The sequence below is a fragment of the Fundulus heteroclitus genome, chromosome 3 (genome assembly GCF_011125445.2).
Source record: "Fundulus heteroclitus isolate FHET01 chromosome 3, MU-UCD_Fhet_4.1, whole genome shotgun sequence".
Lineage (NCBI taxonomy): Eukaryota > Metazoa > Chordata > Actinopteri > Cyprinodontiformes > Fundulidae > Fundulus > Fundulus heteroclitus.
In genome coordinates this window covers 14400190-14423253 of record NC_046363.1, presented here as the reverse complement: position 1 = coordinate 14423253, position 23064 = coordinate 14400190, and the positions used below count along the sequence as shown (strand labels likewise).

The 23064-nt window shown below is 39.4% G+C and overlaps 2 protein-coding genes across 2 annotated transcripts; both read right to left on the bottom strand.

Annotated features, from left to right (window-relative positions):
- Positions 1–6822: 6822 nt before the first annotated feature.
- si:cabz01093077.1 (C-C chemokine receptor type 8) lies at positions 6823–11594 on the bottom strand. The gene is made up of 4 exons (XM_012864664.3): positions 11313–11594; positions 9576–9718; positions 9263–9435; positions 6823–9141 (listed from the first exon to the last, which is right to left on the bottom strand). Exons 1-4 carry the CDS (start codon positions 11411–11413, stop codon positions 8443–8445), a joined length of 1116 nt encoding a protein of 371 aa, XP_012720118.2. The 5' UTR covers positions 11414–11594; the 3' UTR covers positions 6823–8442.
- A 3640-nt stretch (positions 11595–15234) lies between these two features.
- On the bottom strand, positions 15235–22858 carry LOC105927705 (C-C chemokine receptor type 1). Its single transcript, XM_012864605.3, has 4 exons — positions 22812–22858; positions 18870–19101; positions 16739–16897; positions 15235–16621 (listed from the first exon to the last, which is right to left on the bottom strand). Exons 2-4 carry the CDS (start codon positions 18871–18873, stop codon positions 15729–15731), a joined length of 1056 nt encoding a protein of 351 aa, XP_012720059.2. The 5' UTR covers positions 18874–19101; positions 22812–22858; the 3' UTR covers positions 15235–15728.
- Between the last annotated feature and the right edge of the window lie 206 nt (positions 22859–23064).

Sequence of the window (23064 nt, the reverse complement as noted above, 5' to 3'; positions counted from 1 at the left end):
TAGACAGAAGGAAAATGGTTAAGTCACTCGAAGGTGTCCTGTGGAATTCTCACCTTTCACACAATAGGCATTCTCTATACCACACGAACAACACATCCTTGGCTTTCTGCCTTCTTTCTAGGTTACTATCATTGACATAATGCACTGCTGTGACCTGAGCGTAACCATCGCTGCAGAATGCCTTAACCTCATTTCTCACTTAACATTCACGCGAAGAGCCAAGCCTCAAAAAGCCTTTTCAAATATGTTACACCAACAAGTCTGCAGATTTACAAAAAAAAATCCCAAAACCACAACAAAAGTGGGCTACCAGAAAGCCACAGCACACAAAAACATTATTGTATGTATGGCAAATTCATCAGCTATGCTCCTCAGCCCTGAATTGACTCAAAACTAACGATAAAATCCAAATTTTCAATTCAATTCAGTTTATTTATATAGCGCCAATTCACAACATGTGTCATCTCAAGGCACTTTACAAAGTAAATCCTATCACATCATACAGACAGATTGGTCAAAAAGCTTTCTAAGGAAAACCAGAAGATTGCATCAAGTCATTAACTTGCAGCATTCCCGCCTGGATGACCAAGTAGCAACAGTGGACAATCACATTGATTTTGCAGCAATCCCCTCATACGGAGCATGCATGTACCGCGTACCGTGCATGTACAGTGCAGAGAAAAATTCCCTTTAACAGGATGAAACTTCCAGGAGAACCAGGCTCAGTGTGAATGGCCACGACCGACTGGGTGTTTGAGACACACAAAAAGACCACAGAAGCGCTGATCCGGGAATACTTTGTGTTAGAGAAAAGTTAAAGGGCAATGGCAGTACTAGCACCATAGGTTTAACAAATAGAAACAGGACATAAACAAACGCTGAAACAACCGCAAGCAATAAAAATTGGACAGTAGTGGGAGTGAGGAAAAAAACAAAATTAGGTCTTCTAGCAGTCTAAGCCTAAAGCAGTATAATTCCAGAGATAGCTAAGGAACCTAAGCCACTCTAAACAATAAGCTTTCTCAAAAATTGAAAGTTTTATCATATAGAAAACCATATTTCAACACTATCTGTACAGTTGATATGTCATTGTAACAACTATCTTTATTCCACACATGTAACACTGGTAAATATTTGTGGGCCCAAAACTGATGACCCAGCATTTGTTCAGAAAAACCATTGAGAAGTTGTCTGACCTTTCAAATACAAATTTAATAGTTGCTGGTGACCATAACGTAATTTTCAACTTTCGTCTTAATAGGTCATCTAGTAAAATATGCAGCCCCTCCAATACTTCTACTGTTCTAAATAATCTAAACACCTTCACTAGTTTAGTTGACATATGGCAGCTCCAACACCCGAAAGATAACGAAACCTTTTTTTGCTAACAAACACAAATCATATTCTAGACTTAGACTTAGACAACTTTATTTGTCATTTTGTATGCACAGAGTGCGTACAGAACAACATTTTGTTGCATACAGCTTGTAAATTGCAGTAAAATTAAATTACAGTATAAGGTGCAGCAGTGATTCAAAAGTAAACAATTGAAATGTAGACAATGCAGGAGAAGTCACAGTGTAAAAGCGATTCTCATAGCAATTTCTTTTTATGAGATGCCAAACCTATACCAAATGTTACAAACACTAAATGGCAATACATTCTGATTTCAGAGCACATCTGAGCCTCCATGACTCTCACTTTCAATAAACCCAATAGCATTCTTCATCTATGTTAGGAGACGAAAACGTTTGTAATTATATTTCTTTAAAAAATGTGGAAAACCTAGAGATTAATCACACTTCGGATATCTCAGAATCACTCTTACGTGAAACGTTCAAACCTGTTTTGAGAGGCTAAAAAAATTGCATACAAAGCTCAAATAGGATCCACTTAGATGAAAGTGACTGAGATATCACAATTAAAATCCTTATACAGAAATAACCTGACTCTCGCCAGATGGATGTCATTCCACCGAGCTCTACACGGTGTCAACAAAGCCATCTGGAATCGCTGCCATTTGGAGGGATTTCAATACCACATGAAATGGATGAACCAATCAGGATCGCCAGGTGGGATCTTCAAAGAAGTGACGTACCAGAGAAGCAACTGTTTTGGATTCAGACAACAATGACGGCTTGCAGCGAGGAAGCACGTGGTATCATTGATGCTGCTATTTCATCAAGGCTTTTGTTAGTAGAAATGTTTTCGCTCTTCTCCCGACCCGGTTTGGCAAGAGCTTGATCTTCCCTAACTTCAGCGTCACAGGTCGGTTTCGGTGTGAGTGGTTGAAGGCGCGTCAGTAAAGATGATGGACAAGTAGTTTATCCAATCATATGTAAGTATTTTTGATAAGGCCCCTCCTTCTGAAATACATCTCCAATGGAACAATCCCAGATAGATGTGTGGAGCTCTGCAGATAAAATCCATCTGGCGAGAGTCAGGTTACAGAAATAAAGGTGGCGCTCAAATGTCGCAAAACTTATAAGAATTTTTTCTCACAACAGATCTGTAACAAAATCCTTTGATTCAGAGACAACCTACACCTTTAGCTCACCAGTTCAGGGGGCAACCGGCCAGCAGAACTATTCACAAAATAAAATCTTGCTCTGGAGTAATCCTAACAGACTCAAAGCTGACAAATTCTTGCTTCAGAGAATATGAGGAGCTTTACCTATCTAATTCCACAGGTGATGTTAATAACTGGTTCGAGGATCTAAACATAATGGACAGAGACTTACATGAAGGCCTTAATGCAGAAATATCTCCAGCAGAAATACTGGCTGAAAACCCGGGACTGGATGGAGATGGCATTGAATTTTGCTAGAAATTTGCAAATCGAATGACTCCAATTCTACACAGGGTGTTTTCACACTCAGTGGGATCTGGAATACTTCCTCCAACCTTATACGATGCTAGTTTCTCGTTCTTGCTGAATTTGGATAGGGATGAAAAAGAGTTATCATCATCCCGCCCAATTTTCATGCTCAAACTAGATTTTAAGATACTCATTAAAATACTTGGAAAAAGGTTAAATGTGTGTATGGAATCCATTTTTCACACTGATCAAACAGGCTTCATCCTAAATCTGTTTTTTTTTCCCTTTAATGTTAGTCGTGTGATGCACATTATGTATTATTCTTCGTAAAATGGATGGATGGATGGATGGATGGATGGATGGATGGATGGATGGATGGATGGATGGATGGATGGATGGATGGATGGATGGATGGATGGATGGATGGATGGATGGATGGATTCGGTCCTTACTAACTTGAATAACTCACGCTCTTTCCCTTTGCAGGGGGCAGGGTACACAGCAGGGTTACCCCTCTCGTCACTCCTTTTTGCATTAGCCATTAGCCATTAATTATTATCCCTGGCAATTAGTGTGAGGGAGCATGTCCTAATTTAAACCTGTAACATTAGGTGGAGCTGATCACAAAATATATGCAGATGATGTGGCCTTTTTGTGTCCAACCCTGAGCAGTCAATACCACATTTGTTACAGTTTATTTACTCCCTTGGAAATGCTTCAATTACACCAATAACTGACAGAAGAGCAAGCTCATATCAATAGCCAATGACCTACACCCACTACTTCTGACAACTACACCACTTAAGACAACCTCTGACAATGTCAAATACCTGGGCATCAAAACTTCAAAACTCCAAATAACCTTTTCAAATTGAATTTCTCGGAAAAATCTCACAAACTCAAGTAGAACATAGAAAAATGGAGAATACTGCCTTCGTTATTGATTGGACTTGTAAATACCATCATGATGGTCTCACTTCTGCAATTTTTGTATTTATTTCAGAACATCCGCATTTTCATTCCTACACCTTTTGTGAAGCTTCTAGAGTCCATTATCATGCCGTTTGTTTGAGGGAACAAAACACATAAGATAACCAAAACCCAAATTCTTCCCAAAAAAATAAAGAGACTGCTGGGTCCTGGGTTTGGCATGTTTCTGCACTACTACTGGGCCACCAATGGCAGGAGTCATGGTGTACTGCCAGTATAGTTTTGAGAAGGGGGACGAGTGCATTCTGCAGTTTAAAAAAAGCCTAACACTTGTGTGTTAGGCTTCCTGTTCTCATCTTCTTATCCCCAAGGCCCCCTGCGGTATATAGGAAGGATCACTTCCGTCTGTCAAACACCCAGAGGATTTGAATCAAATTAGTAAAGATATTGCGCTCCCGCAGAGCTCAGTTCATGCTCCAATTTGGCAGAATCATGCTTTTTTTTCCATCTCTTACAGATACTGTCTTTGTTTTTTATTTTATTTTTTTTACTTTTTATTTGAAGTTTTTGTATAATTGGACATTGGAAATTCTCCACATTTATTGGGTACATAAGTAATATTACTAAATTGTGGAGAGAAAAAAACACTGAACAAACAAAGAAAAGAGAAAAAAAGCCAAAATGATTGTCTTAGAATCAGAATCAGAATCAAGTTTAATCGCCAAGTAGGTTTGCACTTACAAGGAATTTGACTTGGTGTTGATGGTGCAGACAAAAAATAAAAGTACAATAAAATAAAATGGAGATATATATATATATATACAGATAAATGTACAAAGCAGCAAAGCTTCAGAAAGCATTTTTTTGAGATGTACTAAAACTCGTTTTTTAAATTGCTAAATACATTTCAATAATTTGCCACCTTTGGTCAAAGAGTTCAAATATTAGTTTGTAGAACAGAGGTCAGTGTCTCCATTATATATACACATGTTAAATTCTCTGTTTTCTTTCTGTTTTTTATGGGGATTTAAAATCTTTCCAATTCACCATGATTAGTTTTTTTGTTTGTTTGTTTTTTTGCAACCAATAACGAAAACATAACATATCTTTGATTTGCATTGAAATCTTGATTTGACATAACCCCCAGTAATTAAAACAGAGGATCTAATGGAACGCCTCTCACCCGGTGAACGCTGGAGATAGGCACCAGCAACCCCACGACTCCATGAGGGATTAAGCAGTTTGGAAAATGGATGGATGGATGGATGGATCTAATGGAACCTCAATCCCAAACTTTTCTCAAAGTTCCATTTTTTTCAGGGAGGCTCACTTTTGCAAAAAAAACATTTTATACGCTTCCAGCTGAACAGTGGCTCTGTGACCACTCCTACAGTGCTGAGAAAAAAAATATAAAAAAAAATCCCAAAATTTAAAAAACAAACAAATAAGCAGTAGTGTAGTCAGTATTGCCAGATTGGATGGGTTTCCACCCAATTGGGCTTCTTTTGAACGCATTAAGCTAAAAAACATAGCTTATGTCCCGATAAAAAATCGGGACACTTTTTACAATATCTGGTAGGTTTTTAGAAAGAATTAATAACAAATATATCAAAATAGTTGTCAGAAAACCAAACACTTCCATATTTTAATAAAACACCATCTCATTGAACTCATTTTACTAGTTAATTTATTTTTTAAATGAGTAGAATCTGCCCAACCTGACGTCATCGATGAATAATAGTCTCTGGTTATCAAGTGCCACTACGAAACTGTATTGGTCAATGTTATAACCCAAATGGGGATGCGTTCTATTGATTAACTTAAAAACGTTTCATGGCAGTGTATGAAAGATAAATGTTAAGATAGATCTATAATCTGTAAGAGAAATTAATTTTATATTAAAGGACCAATAAGCAAATAATGAGGACCCTGACCTGTCAGTGAGAACAGAGAGGGACTGTGATGCGCCGCGTCTTTGCGACCACCTGCTTGTAGTAGCTCAGTGTATGAAGCTCGGTGTCACAAAACAGTTCAATGTAAAGACTCCTTGCCACAGAGACGTTTATAGTGTGACACGTACCTGTATGCGCAGAGTCCACCTCGAATATGCGCAGACCTCTGCGGAGTGAAATACGCCCGAGTATGTGGGGGCTTTACATGAATACACTTCTAGTTTCGACGTTACAGTCAGGCAGTGTTGTAGACAGCCCAGGGGTCCGATCAGGTAGTGACACAGTGTACCATAATGCTCCGAATATCCATTGAGCGGAGCAGCTTAGTTATTTACCAAAGTCATACTTTGGTATACTCATTTTAACAGAGTTTTGAGCGCATTGTACCACATAAAATTGGTCAGTAAGCTACTTTAATCACACAAATTGTAATGTAAAATTGTACAAAAATTGTAATGTTTTAGATTAGGTAAAGTTAGTCCTCCTTTGTCTCTTGGCAGATAAAGTGTCTTAAGTTTTATTATAGGTTTCTTGCTCTGCCAGATAAACTGAGATATTCATTTATTTAGTCTATTAAAAATAGACTTTGGACAAAGACTTAAATGAAAAAAAGAATTAGGGGAAGTAAATTCATATTTGTGATTTCAACTCTACCTAGAAGGGAAAGTGGGAGAACCTCTCAACGGATGAAATTATTCTTTAATTGTTGTATAACCTAAGTATTGTTTGCTTTACACAATTTTGTGGGGTGAATTGTCAGGCGAATCCTCAATTACCTAAAGCCCTTATTAGTCCATTGAAAGGACGTTATTTTATTGAATTCCTCAGGCCACTTCACTGCCATCATCGACTCTGATTTGTTTTTAATTCTTTTGTATCCTGATATCTCTGCATATGCATCTAAACATTTCATAAATACTGGCATTGATGTCAGCGGGTGTTTAATAAAAAGTAGGACATCATCTGCAAAGAGGGCAATTTTGTGGACTGTTCCTGCGCCATCTGTTATTCCTTGAGTCAGTCAATTTTGGTATATAGTTTCCACTAATGGCTCAATACATTGAAAGAATAGGATGGTGACAATAAATCTCCCTGTCTAACTCCTCTTCCTACTTTAAAAAAGTCAAAGCAGTACACATCAACTCTTACTTTTGACCTATGGTTTTTATATAAAGAGGTAAACAAATTTCCCAGCAAAGCCAATTTCAATAAGAGTAGAGAGATTGTGGCATATTAAGAGATATTTTAGCAATGGAAAGACTTTAATTCTATGTGGGGCCCATACTGATAAACACTTATTATCACTGAGATAAAAAAAAAACAAAAGAACAATTTCTTTACTTACCCCAAAGGACCTCAGGTGTTGAGGGAAACATATATTTTGTTTAGCATTTTTAAAAACTAGTTTAATATGCCTTTTCCAAGACAACAGATGGCCAAAAGTGAGTTGTGACTTTTAGGTTTTAACACCACAGGACCTAACTGATTTCAGATTTTCTGGATAATAATAGGAAATTCATGACAGTCTGATAAATATCCAAAAACATTTTATTATTTTTTTGTTGTATTGTTGTAAGAGAATTTTCATCAGTCCATTGAACTGCTTTATTGAAACCATTTTGGTACAGCTCTAGGTTGCCTAAAGCGTCAAGTAAAGTAAAACCATCATCAGATCATTTTAACGTGTATTGATTTGGTGTTTTTAAACAGCAATACTTTTTGGTGTAGCATGGTGTTCACACTCAAAAACCCTCCAGTATGACTGAAATTGAACAAAAAATAAAATAACAGCAGACACAAATGTCTCCATAGAGATGTAATAGAAGCTCCTTGCCAGTTATTGCAAACATGTCAAAGCAGTTGTTGCTGCCATGGTTGCACAATTAGTTCAAAGGTTTAGGAGTTAGTTTATATCTAGGTCATGTTGGCTTGGATGGACTTTACCCATAATAAATGAAATCGCCATTTGAAAAATGCATTTTGTATTTGCTGAGGTTATGTTTGTCTGATATTAAAAGTTTCAAGAACAAAAAGTAAGAAATATGTAAGGTAGTAAATGCTCTCTTGTTACATCACTTAATGACCATGAAGTGTTTTACTAGAAAACAGAGAGCTTAAAACATGAGCTGCTCAATGGCTGAAAACATTCGAAAAAGTTTGAATTAGATTCACGATTCAGACAAAGCTTTCCATGAACATATAAAAAAATTTGAAAAATGCTCTTTGGCTGGAAGGCATATGAAATCTATTGAAAAAGGTAGAGAACAAAAAAAGGAAGAAAAAAAACATAACTACAATTCAAAACAGTTTGGTATTGACAGACAACACATATTTATACAAAATGAAAAAAAAAACTGTTATCCTATACCATTTATTTTCTTCCACAGCCAAAACCGAGAAGGGAGAAAAGCAATTAAGATTTTTCTACTTTCTACTTCATGACAAACCTTGAGCCAAATGTCAGAAGGAGATGTTTGACGTTGGTATTTAAATGTTTCAGGTATTTCTTATGCACTTTACAAATGAGTCATCACCTTGCATGTCACAAGGAAAAGCTTGCGCTGAAACTTTTGCAAGCCAAAACCGCGTGCGCTACACCCCTCCCCTCCCCCCTCGACATAACCACTGCCACCATGCTCACACACACACTGCTTTATCTGTTTAGTCTCTCGGCGCAGTGAAACGCAGAAACACAGCGTATCCAGCCTTGATCGCTACGATGACCCAATTTCAATACTCTGATCAAACAGCGGTGTTGGAGGTCTCGTCGTCTGTGGTGTGGCTGGGGGAAGGCCCTCTAATGTGTATATTCCAGTGGAAATACTTGGACAGCACTTTGGTCAACGTCTTCTTGAACTTCTCCCCAATGAACGCGTAGATGACTGGATTTATGCAGCAGTGAGAGAGAGCAATGATCTCAGCAAAGGCCATGGCCAAGTAGATGCGCTGGGAAGCATCACAGGTGTTCAGGACGTCCATCAGTTGCAGTGTCTGCAGGAAAACCACAATGTTGTAGGGCACCCAGCACAGCACAAACAGGCACACCACGGTGAAAATCAGCTTGATGGCTTTTTCCCTTTTGGAGTTCCTGGATTTCGAGAGCACCACGAGGATTTTGACGTAGCAGAAAATCATGACAGGAAGGCAGACGAAAAGGGCCACTGCGTTCTCCGTGAAGTTTCGCCGCATTTTCCACCACTGCTGGCTTTCCTCCGGGTAGACAGGATGGCACTGGAGGCTTTCGTTATCCTCTCCTTCCTCCAGCTGGGCAAAGACCACCTGGGGGGTTGCCATGATCACAGATATGACCCAGATGATGACGCTGGCCATGATTCCGTAGCGAAGCGTCCGTTTTCGCATGGCTGCCACGGCGTGGACGATGGCGAGATAGCGATCCATGCTCATCAGGGTCACAAAGAACGTCCCACTGTAGAAACCCAACTGTTCAAAGGAGCGAAAAGGAAGTGCAGTGAGAACAGGATGTGATAGCATACATTTTTTTAAAAAATATATGTGTTTTTGACATTTTCTGCATTTTAAAAGAATAAGAAAATAACCCAACCTGATAGATTCCTGTAACCAGTTTACAGGACGGAAGGTTCTGGGAACTGTGGACCCAGACAGGTAGAGAAACGGCCATTAAAAGGTCAGAAAGGACCAAGTTAAGGAGGAACACGTCTGTCATAGTCCTCTTCTTTGTGTGACGGAGGAGAACCCAGAGGACTATCCAGTTTCCTGTAAAATAAATGTCAACAAATTTGTTTAGCTTTTTAAGATCAGACAAGATCTTAGATGGACTGGAAATCAGACTGCTTACTGTACTAAATTAAGAGAACAGAATGTTTAATTTTGAATATATATATATATGATCTAACCTATTAGACCCAGAAAGAACAGTACGTAGTAAAGAGCTGTCAAGAACGTGGATCCATCGGAGAAGAAGGAGCTGCTTTGCTGATTATTACAGGATTCATCTTCATAGTAGTAGTCTGACACATACTCCGTCTCGTTCATTGTGCTGTGTGTGACACAACAGAACATTTAGTCAGTGCAAAATAACAGAACAGTAACATTTTTCAACACTCGATGGAACATAAAACCTTTTCATACTCTTTTACATACAGGAAGAACTCAGTACAGTGCTGTGAAGTGTTTTTACCCCCTTACAGTATTTTTTTTCTCATTTTGCTTTTTATCACATTTAAATGACAGAGATTTTAATATCAGACAATGATAACCGATTGCTGTCATTTTCAAATGATGACTTATTTATTTAAGGGAAAAAAAGCTACTCAAACTAACCTGGTAATATGTGAAGAGAAGAGGTATTTACAGTGGGTAAATCATGAGTTAACAAGGATTGACCATATTTTTGAATGATCTGACCTCAGTTTCACTAGCTACACTCATACTGGATCACTGCTGTACCTATGAAATCAAGAAATTATTTCAATAGAATTTGTCTGTAAAACATGTAGAAGGCTAAACAATCTCAAAAGATCAGGTCAAAATGTGAAGAGCTGAGGAAAGAGCAGATGAGAGAAAAAGTCATTGACATCAAAGAAACTATCCACTAAAAGTGAAAACATGGAAAAGCTGTAAAATTTCCCAGAAGTAGCCCGCCCAGAACAATTTATTCAAGAGTCCTTTGACAAAGGAACCTGCAACAACATCTAAAGCGCTGCAGACCTCACCTGCGTCAGTTCAGTCCTCTGTGTTTATGATTCAACAATTAGACAAAGACTGGACAAAAGTGGCTAACACCGGAGAGTTCCAAGGCCAGAACCACCGCTGACCCAAAAGAACGCAAATTTGCCCAGAAACATTTCGATGATCCGCGAGGCTTTTGTGGAAATATCCTGTGAGACATTTTGGAATATGTCTGACCTCAGACCAGAACAGCATCAAGAAGAAGAACATCATACTGAAGGTCAAGTAAAATAAAACAAAGATTTTGGTGTGTGACAAAAAAATGTATAAATACAAAAAGGGGCAAATACTTTTCCATTGCACTCTAGGCATATAAGACACACACACTCTAGACAGCTAAATCTTCGAATTTGAACAATAAAGACCACAATATAACTCATTCATCAATGAAACATCAAAATGGGCAACTCCAAACCTACAATTTATTCTTCATTTTAGTGAAAAACACATTTTCAGAGCACATCATCTTCCGCTTCCTGCCACTAAACAGCCCAGTTAAATCAGCCCTTTGACTCTCGGTGAACAAATAAAGGTTTATATTAGTTAGGCTTAATGAGGTCTTCCCCAGCCCAAACAGCTAACATTATCTTTCTCTAATGGAAACTGTTACTGACACTCAGGGTGTGTTTGTTGAGCTAAGTTTGCGAAAGCACATGTGGAAAGAACAGCACAACAGTTGGAAATCTGGGCTGTTGGGCATAAAATGTACTCTTATTAGCCTGTTTTAAAACAGTACATAAGTAAAAGAAGATTTTCTAAGCTAACAATCTGTTCTGATCTTAAATGCATTTTATCCTACTGAGTCTCTATGACATCAAAACCATGACCACACTTTCATTCCAAGCCAAAGCGGGACAAAAACAAAATCCAAATATAATTCTTTTTTTCAAATTCCCACTTACTTTTGTATTGGATCATTGGACTGCTGATACTTCCGTCTCGTGATATTCAGCATATAAATCAAAATTTCTCTCACTTGTCTGTGAAAATTCCTCTCAAACATCTTCAAGAAACAACCAGAGGACACGGCAAAGAACGCCACGTTCCTTCTCCCCCACCAATCGAGGACTGGACGCTCTACAGGCTCCCACTGAACATTTTCTTCAGCCAAAAAAGCGTTTGAAAGACAGAAACTGTGAAGATTAGAAGTATTTCTGGGACTTTTCTGCCCTTTTAACCGGCACTTCAGATACAATCACCGGCCGGTGAGTCATGTTGGAAAGGCCTCTGTAGCAAACAATTTTTTTACGAGACACTCGATCAGTTTTGTGAATCGGACACAAATTCGTGTTACATGAGCTTTTGGTGACTTCATTGAGCCCTTTTACTGATTCATCCTCGCTCTTGAATGAGTTGTTGTTGCAGAAAACACATGTCTTGCACAAACTTCCTACTGTTGTGACCATAATCAAAATCATGTGATCTTTTAAACCACATCTCAAACATTTTTCTTTCACTATCAACCTGCCCTGAACCACCCGCTTTGACACTTGTGCCGACCCTCACTTCCTGTGGCTGACTTTGCTTACGTGTAAATGCACTCACACACGCACACACACATACACACACACACACACAAGTAAGCAGCTCAGCCACAAGTGCACACATAATCCTCAGCAACACCATGTTTTTTAAGGTAGGAGGTGAACGAGAAGACGGTGTTCCGAATGGCAGCTAAAGGTTCAGAAATTGAAAATGTTCAGGCACTTACCACAGTGGTTGTCTGAGCCTCTGCTCCTCGGTTGTGTGTGTGTGTGTTGCTGTACTGCGCCTCAAGATTTCATTGCCATCCTGTCAAATTGCTTTGCAAACTTTTGTGTGTCAAATCCTGCAGCGCGGCTCATTTCTGGTAACGTGAACTCTGGGTTTTGTTGTTTCCTCTGCATCGTGCTAAACCTGCACAGAGGTGTTGTTGCGGTATTCTGAGAATTGTCCCTTGATGCGCACAGAAAGAGTTGGAGGAGACGGAAGTGTGTGCTCGCAGGGAGCTGTCTTCTCTTTCATCTTTATTCCAAAACAGCATGCTGTTCATTCAACGTGAAAGTTGAAATCTTCCACAATAAATAAACTGTCGTAATCGACATAGGAGGTCATTAAAATCATTGAAAAAGTTTGATTTGGACTTAGGAGGCCCGTAAATATTCATGAACATAGTTCGTACCGGGCTCTTTACTCGGAGAGCCAAATATTCAAAACAGCGACATTTTCCCCACATCATTTTACAATTTAGTGAATTCTAGTTGTCGGGTCCTCCGTCTTCATCTGTGATGCTACCCTGTTTTGGTCTTAGCCTTGCTGTGTTTCTGGTTCCTGTCATTCTGTAAGCCTGTTCTTCAATTAATATGTCACCTACTACTACATGCTACTTTTAGACACAATAACAATTTCTATATTTATGCTATGTGTGATTCCCCGCTCCGACCGTCTCAGTCGTTGTGCAAGACACTTCACCCTAATTGCCTACTGCCGGTGGTCAGATGGTGGTGCTGATGTACAGTATGGCAGCCTCACCTCTGTCAGTCTCTGCCACAGTGGCTACAAACATAGCTCACCACCGTCAGGGTGTGAAAGTGTGAATTACTTGATTGTTGTGTAGAGTAAGCCGCTTTGGGATCGTCGGACCAGTTAAAGCGCTGTACAAGTACGAGCCATTTACCATTTCAAATGCAATGAAGGTTGTAGTTGTAATGTGATAAGATGTGAAAAGGGGTATGAACACTTTGGCAAGGCATCCATGATCTCGCCGTTCCCCCAAACGGATTCAGTGCGAGCAGTCCAAGATTCATAATGTGTAGAACCAAACTGAGAGTGTTGCATATTATCTGGCTTACCAGGTTAGTTTTTCTTACAACTTTATTTAAATCAATGTCTATTCTATTCATAAATATAGTCAAGCTTTGCTATACTTCGTAGCGTCTCCGAAACAATGAAACGTTTGGCTCAATGATTTGACCTGTGAACATCTCGCAAAATTAAGGGAGGAAAGCCACGCACATCCCAAATTCCATCGGAGTGGATGGTTGGTTAAAAAAAGTTCCTATCGTTTTTGGCAAAATAAAGAAAACATCTGTACAGCAAAACATCTCCTGCAATACCTCGCGTTGCGGGAGCCTCGTTTGACATCTTCTCCGTGTTTTAACATCTACGCCTACATTTGAAGGAAGCTAACATGATGAAAATGGAAATGAAATCTGGCAAATTAAAGGCGAAAACAGTCCCACTTGGCTTCTAGTCCTTAATAAGCAATGCTCCTACATAGCAGACTAACGCTTTGGCTGAGATTCCAAAAAAAGGTAAAAAACAAAGCAACTGGACTTGTTTTCCGTAGTTGAAGACGTTTCGCTTCCTCTCCAGGAAGCTTTCTCAATTCAAAAAGTCTGGTGTAACGTGGAGTAACAAGCTTTATACCATTGGCAAACAAAGGCCTTGTAATGGCTTAGATAACATGCAAATTCAACAGAAACAGGACCACCCCTTAGTAATGGGCGGTCGTTAAAGCCATTAAGCCAGCAGATTGGACCGAAACTGGTCCACTCCTCTGTAATGAGGAGTCGTTAGGGTTGTTATTGGCCTGGTTTAAAGGAACGATGTTTTGATCACCCAAATGAGGGTGGGAGTTAAGGTGATGATTGGTCGGAATTAATCATATAGCTGTGTTGTAAGTTTTTGAGAGTTGAAACCTAAGGCCCCCTCCTCTGTTTAAGGTTGGTCTTTCTCTCTTAACGTAGATGGCTTCCTTCACACCCCTTTCAGAACATCTGTCTTCTTTGTCCAAAATATGAACATTTTGGTCCTCAAAAGAGTGTCCTTTGTCCTTAAGGTGTAGGTGGACAGCAGAGTCTTGTCCTGAGGAGGTAGCTCTCCTGTGTTGAGCCATGCGTCTGTGGAGAGGTTGTTTGGTTTCTCCAATATAAAGATCAGAACATTCATCACTGCACTGAACTGCATACACCACTCCGCTCATCTTAGCTTTAGCTGAGAGTGTCCCACAGGTGGTGTTGGTGACTGTGGGGGGCGTGCCCCACACCTGCGGCTCATCTGGAGTGGATTCCACTGGCTTCTTAAGCAGTGCTGAGACAGATGGAAGACGCCGGAGCCGTAACCAGCCGTGGTACGACGTGGCCTGACCAAGTCCTGGAGTCCTGTTTTGTGAGTCTGCTTGATTCTGCTACTTTGGACTAATTTTTGGTTTCTATATTTTTATTGCAGTTGCATGTGCTTGGATGCACTCACCTGTCCTGGAGTTGTGATGAAGAGTGTTCCAGTGGTCTTCGATGCTCAGATTTTGCTCTGGCGCTCCCCCTCAAACTTACTGGCTAATACCCAGTCGGGGTGACGTTCCTCTTCCCGGATTCCACGGACGCTCTTCACTTCCTGCACTCTGGTCAATCCATCTGTCTACTACCGCCTGTGGAGGTTGCCTCGGGTTCCTCGCCAGTTTCCATCAGTCGCCCTCCAGTCACCACCCACACACCAGAGTAGACACTAGCTCCCTCGGCACTTACTCTTCCCAGTTCATTGTTCTCCGAGTAAAGGGTAAGCTGCGCACTATCTGGCTCCATCTCTGGTTGCGACGCATGACTCATTATTCCCTCTTCCCTTGCAGTTAACCCCGCCCAGACGTTCAGGCCTCGATCCTGGTGTCTAGCAGTCTCCGTCTTGTTTTGCTTCCTGCTCCTTTAATAAACATCTTAAACTGTGTGTTGGCTTCCCGAACTATTTCTGCATGTGGGCTAGATCCTTAAAAAACATGACAGAGAGAAAGATTGCATCAACTACCTCAAGGAGGTAAAGACAACAAAGATTGGGAAACTCAAGTATATTTACAGCACAAAGTGGTTTTATTATAAACAGCATACCAAATCGTAACTTATAGACAGGAAAATAAAATGCAACATTTTTTGATAACATTTGAAGATTTACAACAAATTTTGAAATTGCACACCAAGCAGGCAGTCTTCTGCAACTGCAAAAAAGGTGTGCCAAACTGTTTGACGCAAAAGCTTAGTACTGTAAAGCATTTTTTTTTTCATTTTTTGCATTAGTTCATAAATGTGTGAAGAAGAGAAAAAGAACTGTGACATCTGAAGGTACAACGAAGATCATTGTGGTTACAAACTGTAAGTGTGGTCTGCTTCCAACGTCAGAAGGCGGATGAAATATGTTGGTTGGAAAAGCAAATCAAAGGGTTGACAGGATGTACGGAGATCTTGTGAAAAGATACTGATGATGAAACTGTGACATGGGCACTGATTGATCTGAAACGCCTGATCAGTCTCTGCAGATATCCAAAGTCCGGGTACGTCCACCTGTAGCTCCTATACGATGACAGTGGAGGTAACATCAGAGGACCTGGACAGAACCGAGCTTCTCCTGAATGAGCTCTCTGTGAAACTCATTGGGCCAGGTGCCCACTTCTTCAGCAGCTGCATGGCTCGTCTCATGAACTTTTGTCCCACAAAGGCGTAGATGATGGGGTTCAGGCAGCAGTGCGTGTATGCGATGCTCTCGGACACTATGGTTGACACCTTGATGTTCGTCTCCGTGCTGCAGTCGCCCTCAATTAGATTGTTGGAGTACATAAACTTCAAGAAGCGGGAAATGTGATAGGGACCCCAGAACAAGAAGAAGATGATCATTATGGAGATGATGAGCCTGACGACTCTGTGCTTTTTGGTCGTCCTCATGTTCACCAGAGTGGGGATGATTCTCGAGTAGCAAACCACCATCACCAGCATGGGAATCACGAGACCCAGAACATTTGTCGCAAACAGGTCATAGTGAAGCCAGGACTCGCTCTCCGGGCTATACAAACAGTCGAGCGTTTCGCCCTGGTCCACTAACTTTGAGAAGAAGAAAGCTGGCAGAGACACCCAGAAGCTCAGGATCCAAACGAACACAATCAGAGTACAGCACGCCTTCATCGTGCGATACCGCGCCACCTTGTGAGCATACATGATGACCACATAGCGGTCCAGCGTCATGACAACCATGAAGAAGATGCTGCTGAAGAAGCCGGTCTGGTGGGAGCACGACAGGAAACGGCACATGAAGTCGCCGAAGGTCCACTTGCCAACCATAGTGTAGTGGATATAGAACGGGAGAGTGAAGATGAAGATGAGGTCGGAGATGGCCAGGTTGAGGAGACACATGTCAGTCATGTTGGTTTGGTTGCGGTGTTTTACCAGGACACACACAACTAGGCTGTTTCCTTTAAAAAAAAAAAAAAAAAAGAAAAACATAAACATAAACATAAAGACAGCAATATTATTTTCTGGCACAATTAGATATGGTAGGTGTGTCTTTGGAACATTGGTTGCACACTTACCTAGGAATCCCAGGATGAACACCAAAATGTAGATAGTCACCACAAAGTCTCTACTAAATGTCCTTATATCAGATTCCGGACAGAGATCAGTATAGTTGTCATTACTGTCGTAGTAACCTGAATAATCAGCCGCTGTGGTTGCGTAAACGTCGCTGATGTCTGTAAGACAGAGATTTTCAGTCAAAAATCAAATTCACTGTCACTCAGTTTATCTGCAATTTACCACAAAGACATTAACATGCTCGTGCAAAAGGATACAGGTTTTCACAGATCTGAAAAGTGTGGCCTGCATTTGTATTCAGCCCCCCTGTGTCATTGCTTTCTAGAGACACCTTTCACTGGAAATACGGCTGCAGTTCTCTTGTGCTATGACTCCAGCATCTATGCACATCTAGAAACTGTACATTTTTTGCCAACTTTTTTTCTGCAGTATACCTTGGTCCGAATGGAAGGAGAGTATCTGCGAACATGAATTTTCCAGCCTTGCCGCAAATCCTGACACAGATGTAGGTCGTCACTTTGACGGGTGAATCCTAGCGTATAAATACGATTTGATCCAAACCAGTCTGCTGTAGTACCGGAAGGTGAACCTCCTCCCCCAGCGTCCAACCCTCTTCCCACCAGCTCTGACCGGATACCTTGTACCAACTAATGAATAGAATCCCCACTTGCCGTTGTTATTTATGCTGTTCATTATTTAATGCTTTCCGACAAACCGTAACTGTTTTTATGCTTAGTTTAAACGTTACACAATTGGTTGGTTGCATTAGATTTTGTTTGGATTCTTTTTTTTTTTTTTTTTCTTAGTAAACGTTATTACGATCCATGTGTTCTCCTGTTGGTAAAACATAACGTCTCATGGACTGCATTGAATGTTGTGGTTATAATATAAAATTATTTTTAAACATGAAAGAGGTATGAATGCTTTTGCGAGGTATTGTAAAAACACAAGGGATACAATCCAGCGCTTAGAGGGGATCATTTCAAAGTTGTAGCTTGATTTGGCCTATGTGGTTAACAATTTGCTCTCTCTCTCGTGTATGCTGTTGAACTTTTTTTTTTTTTTTATCGACTCAACAGTTTCTAGTGTGTGTAATTTTTACAATAGGCATCACAAAAAAATTTCACACCTCACAGAGACTTGCCTCTGGACAATCAGTCTGCCAACAAAATAACACTATCTGCTTAGACTAGCTGACATTCTGGTGGGGAACAGATTTCATAATGAGAGTTGTTCTGCCACCTGCTGGTTGTTGCAGGTAACGCGGTCTATTGCAAACAAAGGAAGGTCACCTCCCACCATTATTTCCCCCCCCCCCCCCCCCCCCCACCCCACCATATCCTTTTACAGTATTTTACAGTCATCAGAGAATGTAAATTATCAGTTCATTAGTTAAACAAATGTCGGCGCATGGGTCACGTGTTTTCGGTGTCCCCATTTGTTCTGTATTGTTTTACAAAATCCAATCATAAGACCGTGCTGTTTCGTTTTTTTCTTTTTGTGACAATCTATTCGAATAACTTCTAAAGATGGGCCATAGTCCGTACTTTTGTTACCTTTTTCTTTTTTTACAATGAGTTGACATCCTTCTGAATTTATTTAAATCTGACTGAATATGTTGGCATGGCTTTGTATTGGAATGAACTGGAATGATATCAATTGAATTTTGTCTGATTTTGGTTTATTAAAATTGGACATTGAGCTAACCTATTTTACCCTGTGTAGTGCCTTGAGATTATATTCAATGAGAATTAGCGCTATGATAATAAGCCAAACTCATTGTAAGGGAACATTCTCCATAAATAAAAAATATAGCCTTATAAATAAAAAAAATTAAATTCAAAACCCGGCTTCTAGTCGGGTTTTGAAATGATTTTGTAATCATTCTGCAAAGTGCTCAATAACAACCCCAAAAATGACACTGAATTGTTAGGTCATAAGCATAGATCGCTTATCAAAAGTGCTCGTATCTAATCTCAAATTGACAAAAGCGTCAGTGGGAGCTAAGATTAAAACATCTCAAAATAAATGTAAAAATACATACAGATAAAAAACTAATCAGAAACTGAAGTTTAAGACTCCAAAGTTGTTTTTTTTTTTTTTTTTTCAATTTTTTTGAAATGCACTTACTCATGGTGATGTCTCAGTGATGCCCGTTTGAATCAGATAAAGTCCAAATTAGCCTGCAAGGTTTTTCCCTGAGTCTAGATGGTGACGCTCTCAGACGAGGAGTGATGTGCTGCCCTGCCACCAGCAGAGTTGTACTACAGTAATAAGTGGCGGTGAGAAGCAGAAGTGCAGATGTTGTTTCCTGTGCGTCCCTTGACGAGATCTTTATCTCTACTCTTCAGACAACAACTTGCTAGAAAAGAGAAGTCAAACAAGTGAGAGCATGTGCTGAAAACTCCACACATATGGCAAAACCTGTTCAAACACGCAAAACGGTACCTGCTGATTTTAATTTAAATGCTCATTTACTTACAGATTTATTATTGTAATACAGGGGGAAGTGTAGTTTGCACAGCATGTACATGTAACCATGTAGATTCGTCTTTGCTTCCTAGTGTCATTTCAAACATCTAGCCGTACAACTGATTCCCTCTTCTGCAAAAATACAGTCCAACATTAGGAACTAGCATCATATGTTTGTTCTTGTTTTTATTGTTATAAACAGGGCATTTTTTATTTGTTTTAAGCAGCTGAAGGAATGCATTGAACTGAAACAAGGGTTAAGTTTCAGTAGTCAACGTGCATAATATCTTTCAAAATTACTGTGAACAGTTTGCAGAACACTGAATTGTCAGCTTCGGTGCTGGTTTGCTTGACCGGTTTGGTTAAAGATGTCTCCAGCCTGCTTTTAGGATAACAAAGTATTAACTGAAGTCTAAAACTAAGCACATTAATACTAACACTTGAGCTTGTACTTACTTGCGTTTACTTATTACAATTAATTTCAAGTATACTACTTTTTGCTAAGACATGTCTACTTATTGTTAAAAGAAGCAACATTTGAAGCAGAGACATGCACCAATCAGGCTCCCAGCGACTGGAATCAGAAGATATACAAAATCAGATCTGATATCTCCAGGTGGAGATTAAATGATAGCGATGCAAATTATCAGTTGGTTCATCTAGGTTTTGATAAGTTTCTGTCCTACCCGCGAATGCTCTGATCAGTAATTTTTTTAAACACTGTTAGAGCACACTTTCCTTCGCAAAAAGTGGTTTATTCAAGTGCACTACGAGTATACTTATTTCATACTTAAAATGAGGCAGTGTACTTGAAGTTTACTTTTTAATAAACTATATTTCATATACTTAACAATAGTATAGTAAAGTGCAATTGACTTATACTGAAAAGTATAAACAGAGGTCTAAGACTAAGTACATTAATACTAAGACTTAAGCTTGTACTTATACTTGCGTATACTAAATACAATTAACTTCAAGTATACTACTTTTTGCTAAGGGGATACATGTCTACTTATAGTTAAAAGAAGCAACATTTGAAGCAGAGAGATGCACCAATCAGGCTCCCAGCGACTGGAATCAGAAGATATACAAACTCTGATTACTTCAGGTGGAGATTAAATGATAGAGATGCAAATAATCAGTTGGTTCATCTAGGTTTTGATGAGTTTCTGTCCTACCCACGAATGATCTGATCAGTAATTTTTTAAACACTGTTGGAGCACACTACCCTTCGCAAAAAGTAGTTTATTCAAGTGCACTACGAGTATACTTATTTCATACTTAAAATGAGGCAGTGTACTTGAACTTTGCTTTTTAATAAACTATATTTCATATACTTAACAATAGTATAGTAAAGTGCAATTGACTTATACTGAAAAGTGTAAACAGAGGTCTAAGACTAAGTACATTAATACTAAGACTTAAGCTTATACTTATGTTTACTTAATAAAATTTACTTCAATTATACTACTTTTTTGCCAAGATGTTTTAGCTCATTTTCTACTTCATCACATCTGATTTATGGGTGCTTAAACACGAAAGCATAAACAAAATTGTTTTATTATTAATATTATTGTTATTACGTCTGATTGAGAAACAGAACCAGCTCAACATAACAGCAGACTTCCGTCCCGTAATAAAGAATTTAGAAAGAAAGGGAGAAAAAAGCATGGGCATTAGCCTACAATCAGTTGTGTGCAGTGGGTGGTGAGTTTAACGGGAAGCAGACCCCTGAATGAAATTCTAACTAAGACATCATACAGGTTCTGCCAGCTTGTGCGGTGCGGAATAAATGCGCAACACAACCATGGTTTGTGTTTAAATGGCGACCTCTAGTGGTGGAACAATCTGGTGCAGATGCGTGTTTGTATGGAAAGTATTCGGCGCAAACAGCCAAAGGAGAAAACTTGATTCGTGTAAAATGTCACGCAGCTGGTGTTATTTTTTTTTTAGAAACTCCTGGATGATACTATCAATGTACTCAAAGAACTAGAAAAAGACTAGGCTGTGTGACTGTAAATTCAGCTCCTGTGAGCTATTTTTGCGCCTCCGATCTCCAGCTGCCGCTCAATGAACTCCCGAGACTGATTGGCCTGAGACGCGCTGACGAAAGCTGCTTTAGGAGAACTGCGTCAGGTTGACCACACAAACCGGAAACTGCTCAGCAGGCCTTCGAAATAAAATCGGTATTGCGCCGGTTTGGCAAGAATCACGGCCATCTGCTAAAAAAAAAAAAAAAAAAAAAAAAGTACAGTAAATACTAAAACCTTTTACATCAGTAAAAAGGAAAGTTCTCACATACAGATCTACCCACAGCAGTTTGTTTAAATTTATATTCATGACAGGTGTTAAGGTTTCTTGCACAAGTAATGATATTTGTTCTTTTTTCACACTTCCTCCTATCGAAATCACAAACTTTAGTAGCTTATGCAGGGTTCTTGTTTATTCAGCTTGTGGCCTTCTTCACGGTCATTGTGTTGAAAGAGAATGACCCTGAAGACGGCCACAAACGTTGGTCTGTTAAAAAAAAATCTGCTCCTTATCCTTCAAGTGTCGCTGAAGTCTTCATCTACCAGTTCATTGACCCTCTTCATGCACCATGGAAGTAGGAGAAGTTGCGCCGGAAACTTTTGGATCTCTTCTTTTTGTAATAGGCCAACATAAAGTAGTGGATGATAGTAAAGTGAGGGTGGAGTCAAAATGGGTTGCGTTATTCCAAAAAAATATGGAAAGTGTGATATGAATTTGTATTTACCCTAGCTGAAGAAAAGTCTTCCCACGGCATGATACTCCCACCACCATGTTTTGGCATTGAGGGAAGTCTGTTTAGTTTTGTCTTAAGTAGGTTTCCAGTTGAGCCATACTTTGTCCAGTCTCGGATGAGTACTCGCATGGATGTATGAGGCTTGGGCTATTGTTTTATAACCTAACTCTGCTTTTAAATGTTCCACAACTTTATCCCTGCTGTGCAGTGTAATAGAGTGCTCAATATTTTATTCAGAGGTATAATATTAAAAAGAGCTAAATACATGTTTCATTCTTAAGATTTTTTTTTTAAACATTGAAAACCATGTCTCATTTTCACTCCACTTCACAATTTTGGGCTATATGTCCACATGTAATCTTTTAAACATTCTGAGAGTTTAAGCTGGTCATTTCACTACGTATCAAGCTCCGCGGCTCAGCTTGTCTACTTAGAACATCTGCTGAATGGACTTTGTGGAAAAACCCTTCAGAAATCTCTTCACTTCTCTTTTTTGTTTAAATCTAAGTTCCTTCTTTTCTCTACAAAAATCCTGCTCAAAGGACATCTACTTCAGACTCTTATAACATTAGAAAGTAAGTCAAAATGTTAATTTTTTTTTAAAGTACAGCATCACTATAGGTATTATTATTCAAGTATTTGATAGAATCAACATTTTCCACGGACGATACTTTCCAAATATGCTCGATGGCAAAAGTTTGGAAGCGAGATCAAATTCATAACAAAACTGTTCTAGTGTCATAACAATACTTGCAAATAAATGTGAAACATACAGAATTATTACAATACATATTTATCATTTATCATAATTTATTTCAGAGCAAATCAAGACTTACAGAGATGAATGTTTCCCAAAGCAGAAGCGGAGAACAAATCTACAATCCAACATGAGCAGTTTCATGGGGACGGTATAATAAGGGGATGCTTTTCGTTCTCAGTGAGATCGGCTGAGGAGAGACGTCCCCCAACTCATAAGAGGTTGTCTTTGTCAACTAAAGGGTTGAGCTTTCTGAGTGTGTCCAGTTTCACATTTGTCCGTTTAACTTCTTTAAGGTTTCTAATTGTCTCTTCATAGGCATCTTGCTGGAC

Excerpts from the sequence above, each read along its gene's own strand:
- LOC105927705 (XM_012864605.3), bottom strand. Across the intron at positions 16,622-16,738 it reads GTTCATCCTGGGATTCCTAG|GAAACAGCCTAGTTGTGTGT; the intron begins GTAAGTGTGCAA and ends TTTTTTTTAAAG.
- si:cabz01093077.1 (XM_012864664.3), bottom strand. The coding sequence starts at position 11,413 with ATGTTTGAGAGGAATTTTCACAGACAAGTGAGAGAAATTTTGATTTAT. Across the intron at positions 9,719-11,312 it reads TCCAATGATCCAATACAAAA|CACAATGAACGAGACGGAGT; the intron begins GTAAGTGGGAAT and ends TGTCACACACAG. Across the intron at positions 9,436-9,575 it reads GTTCTTTCTGGGTCTAATAG|GAAACTGGATAGTCCTCTGG; the intron begins GTTAGATCATAT and ends TTTATTTTACAG.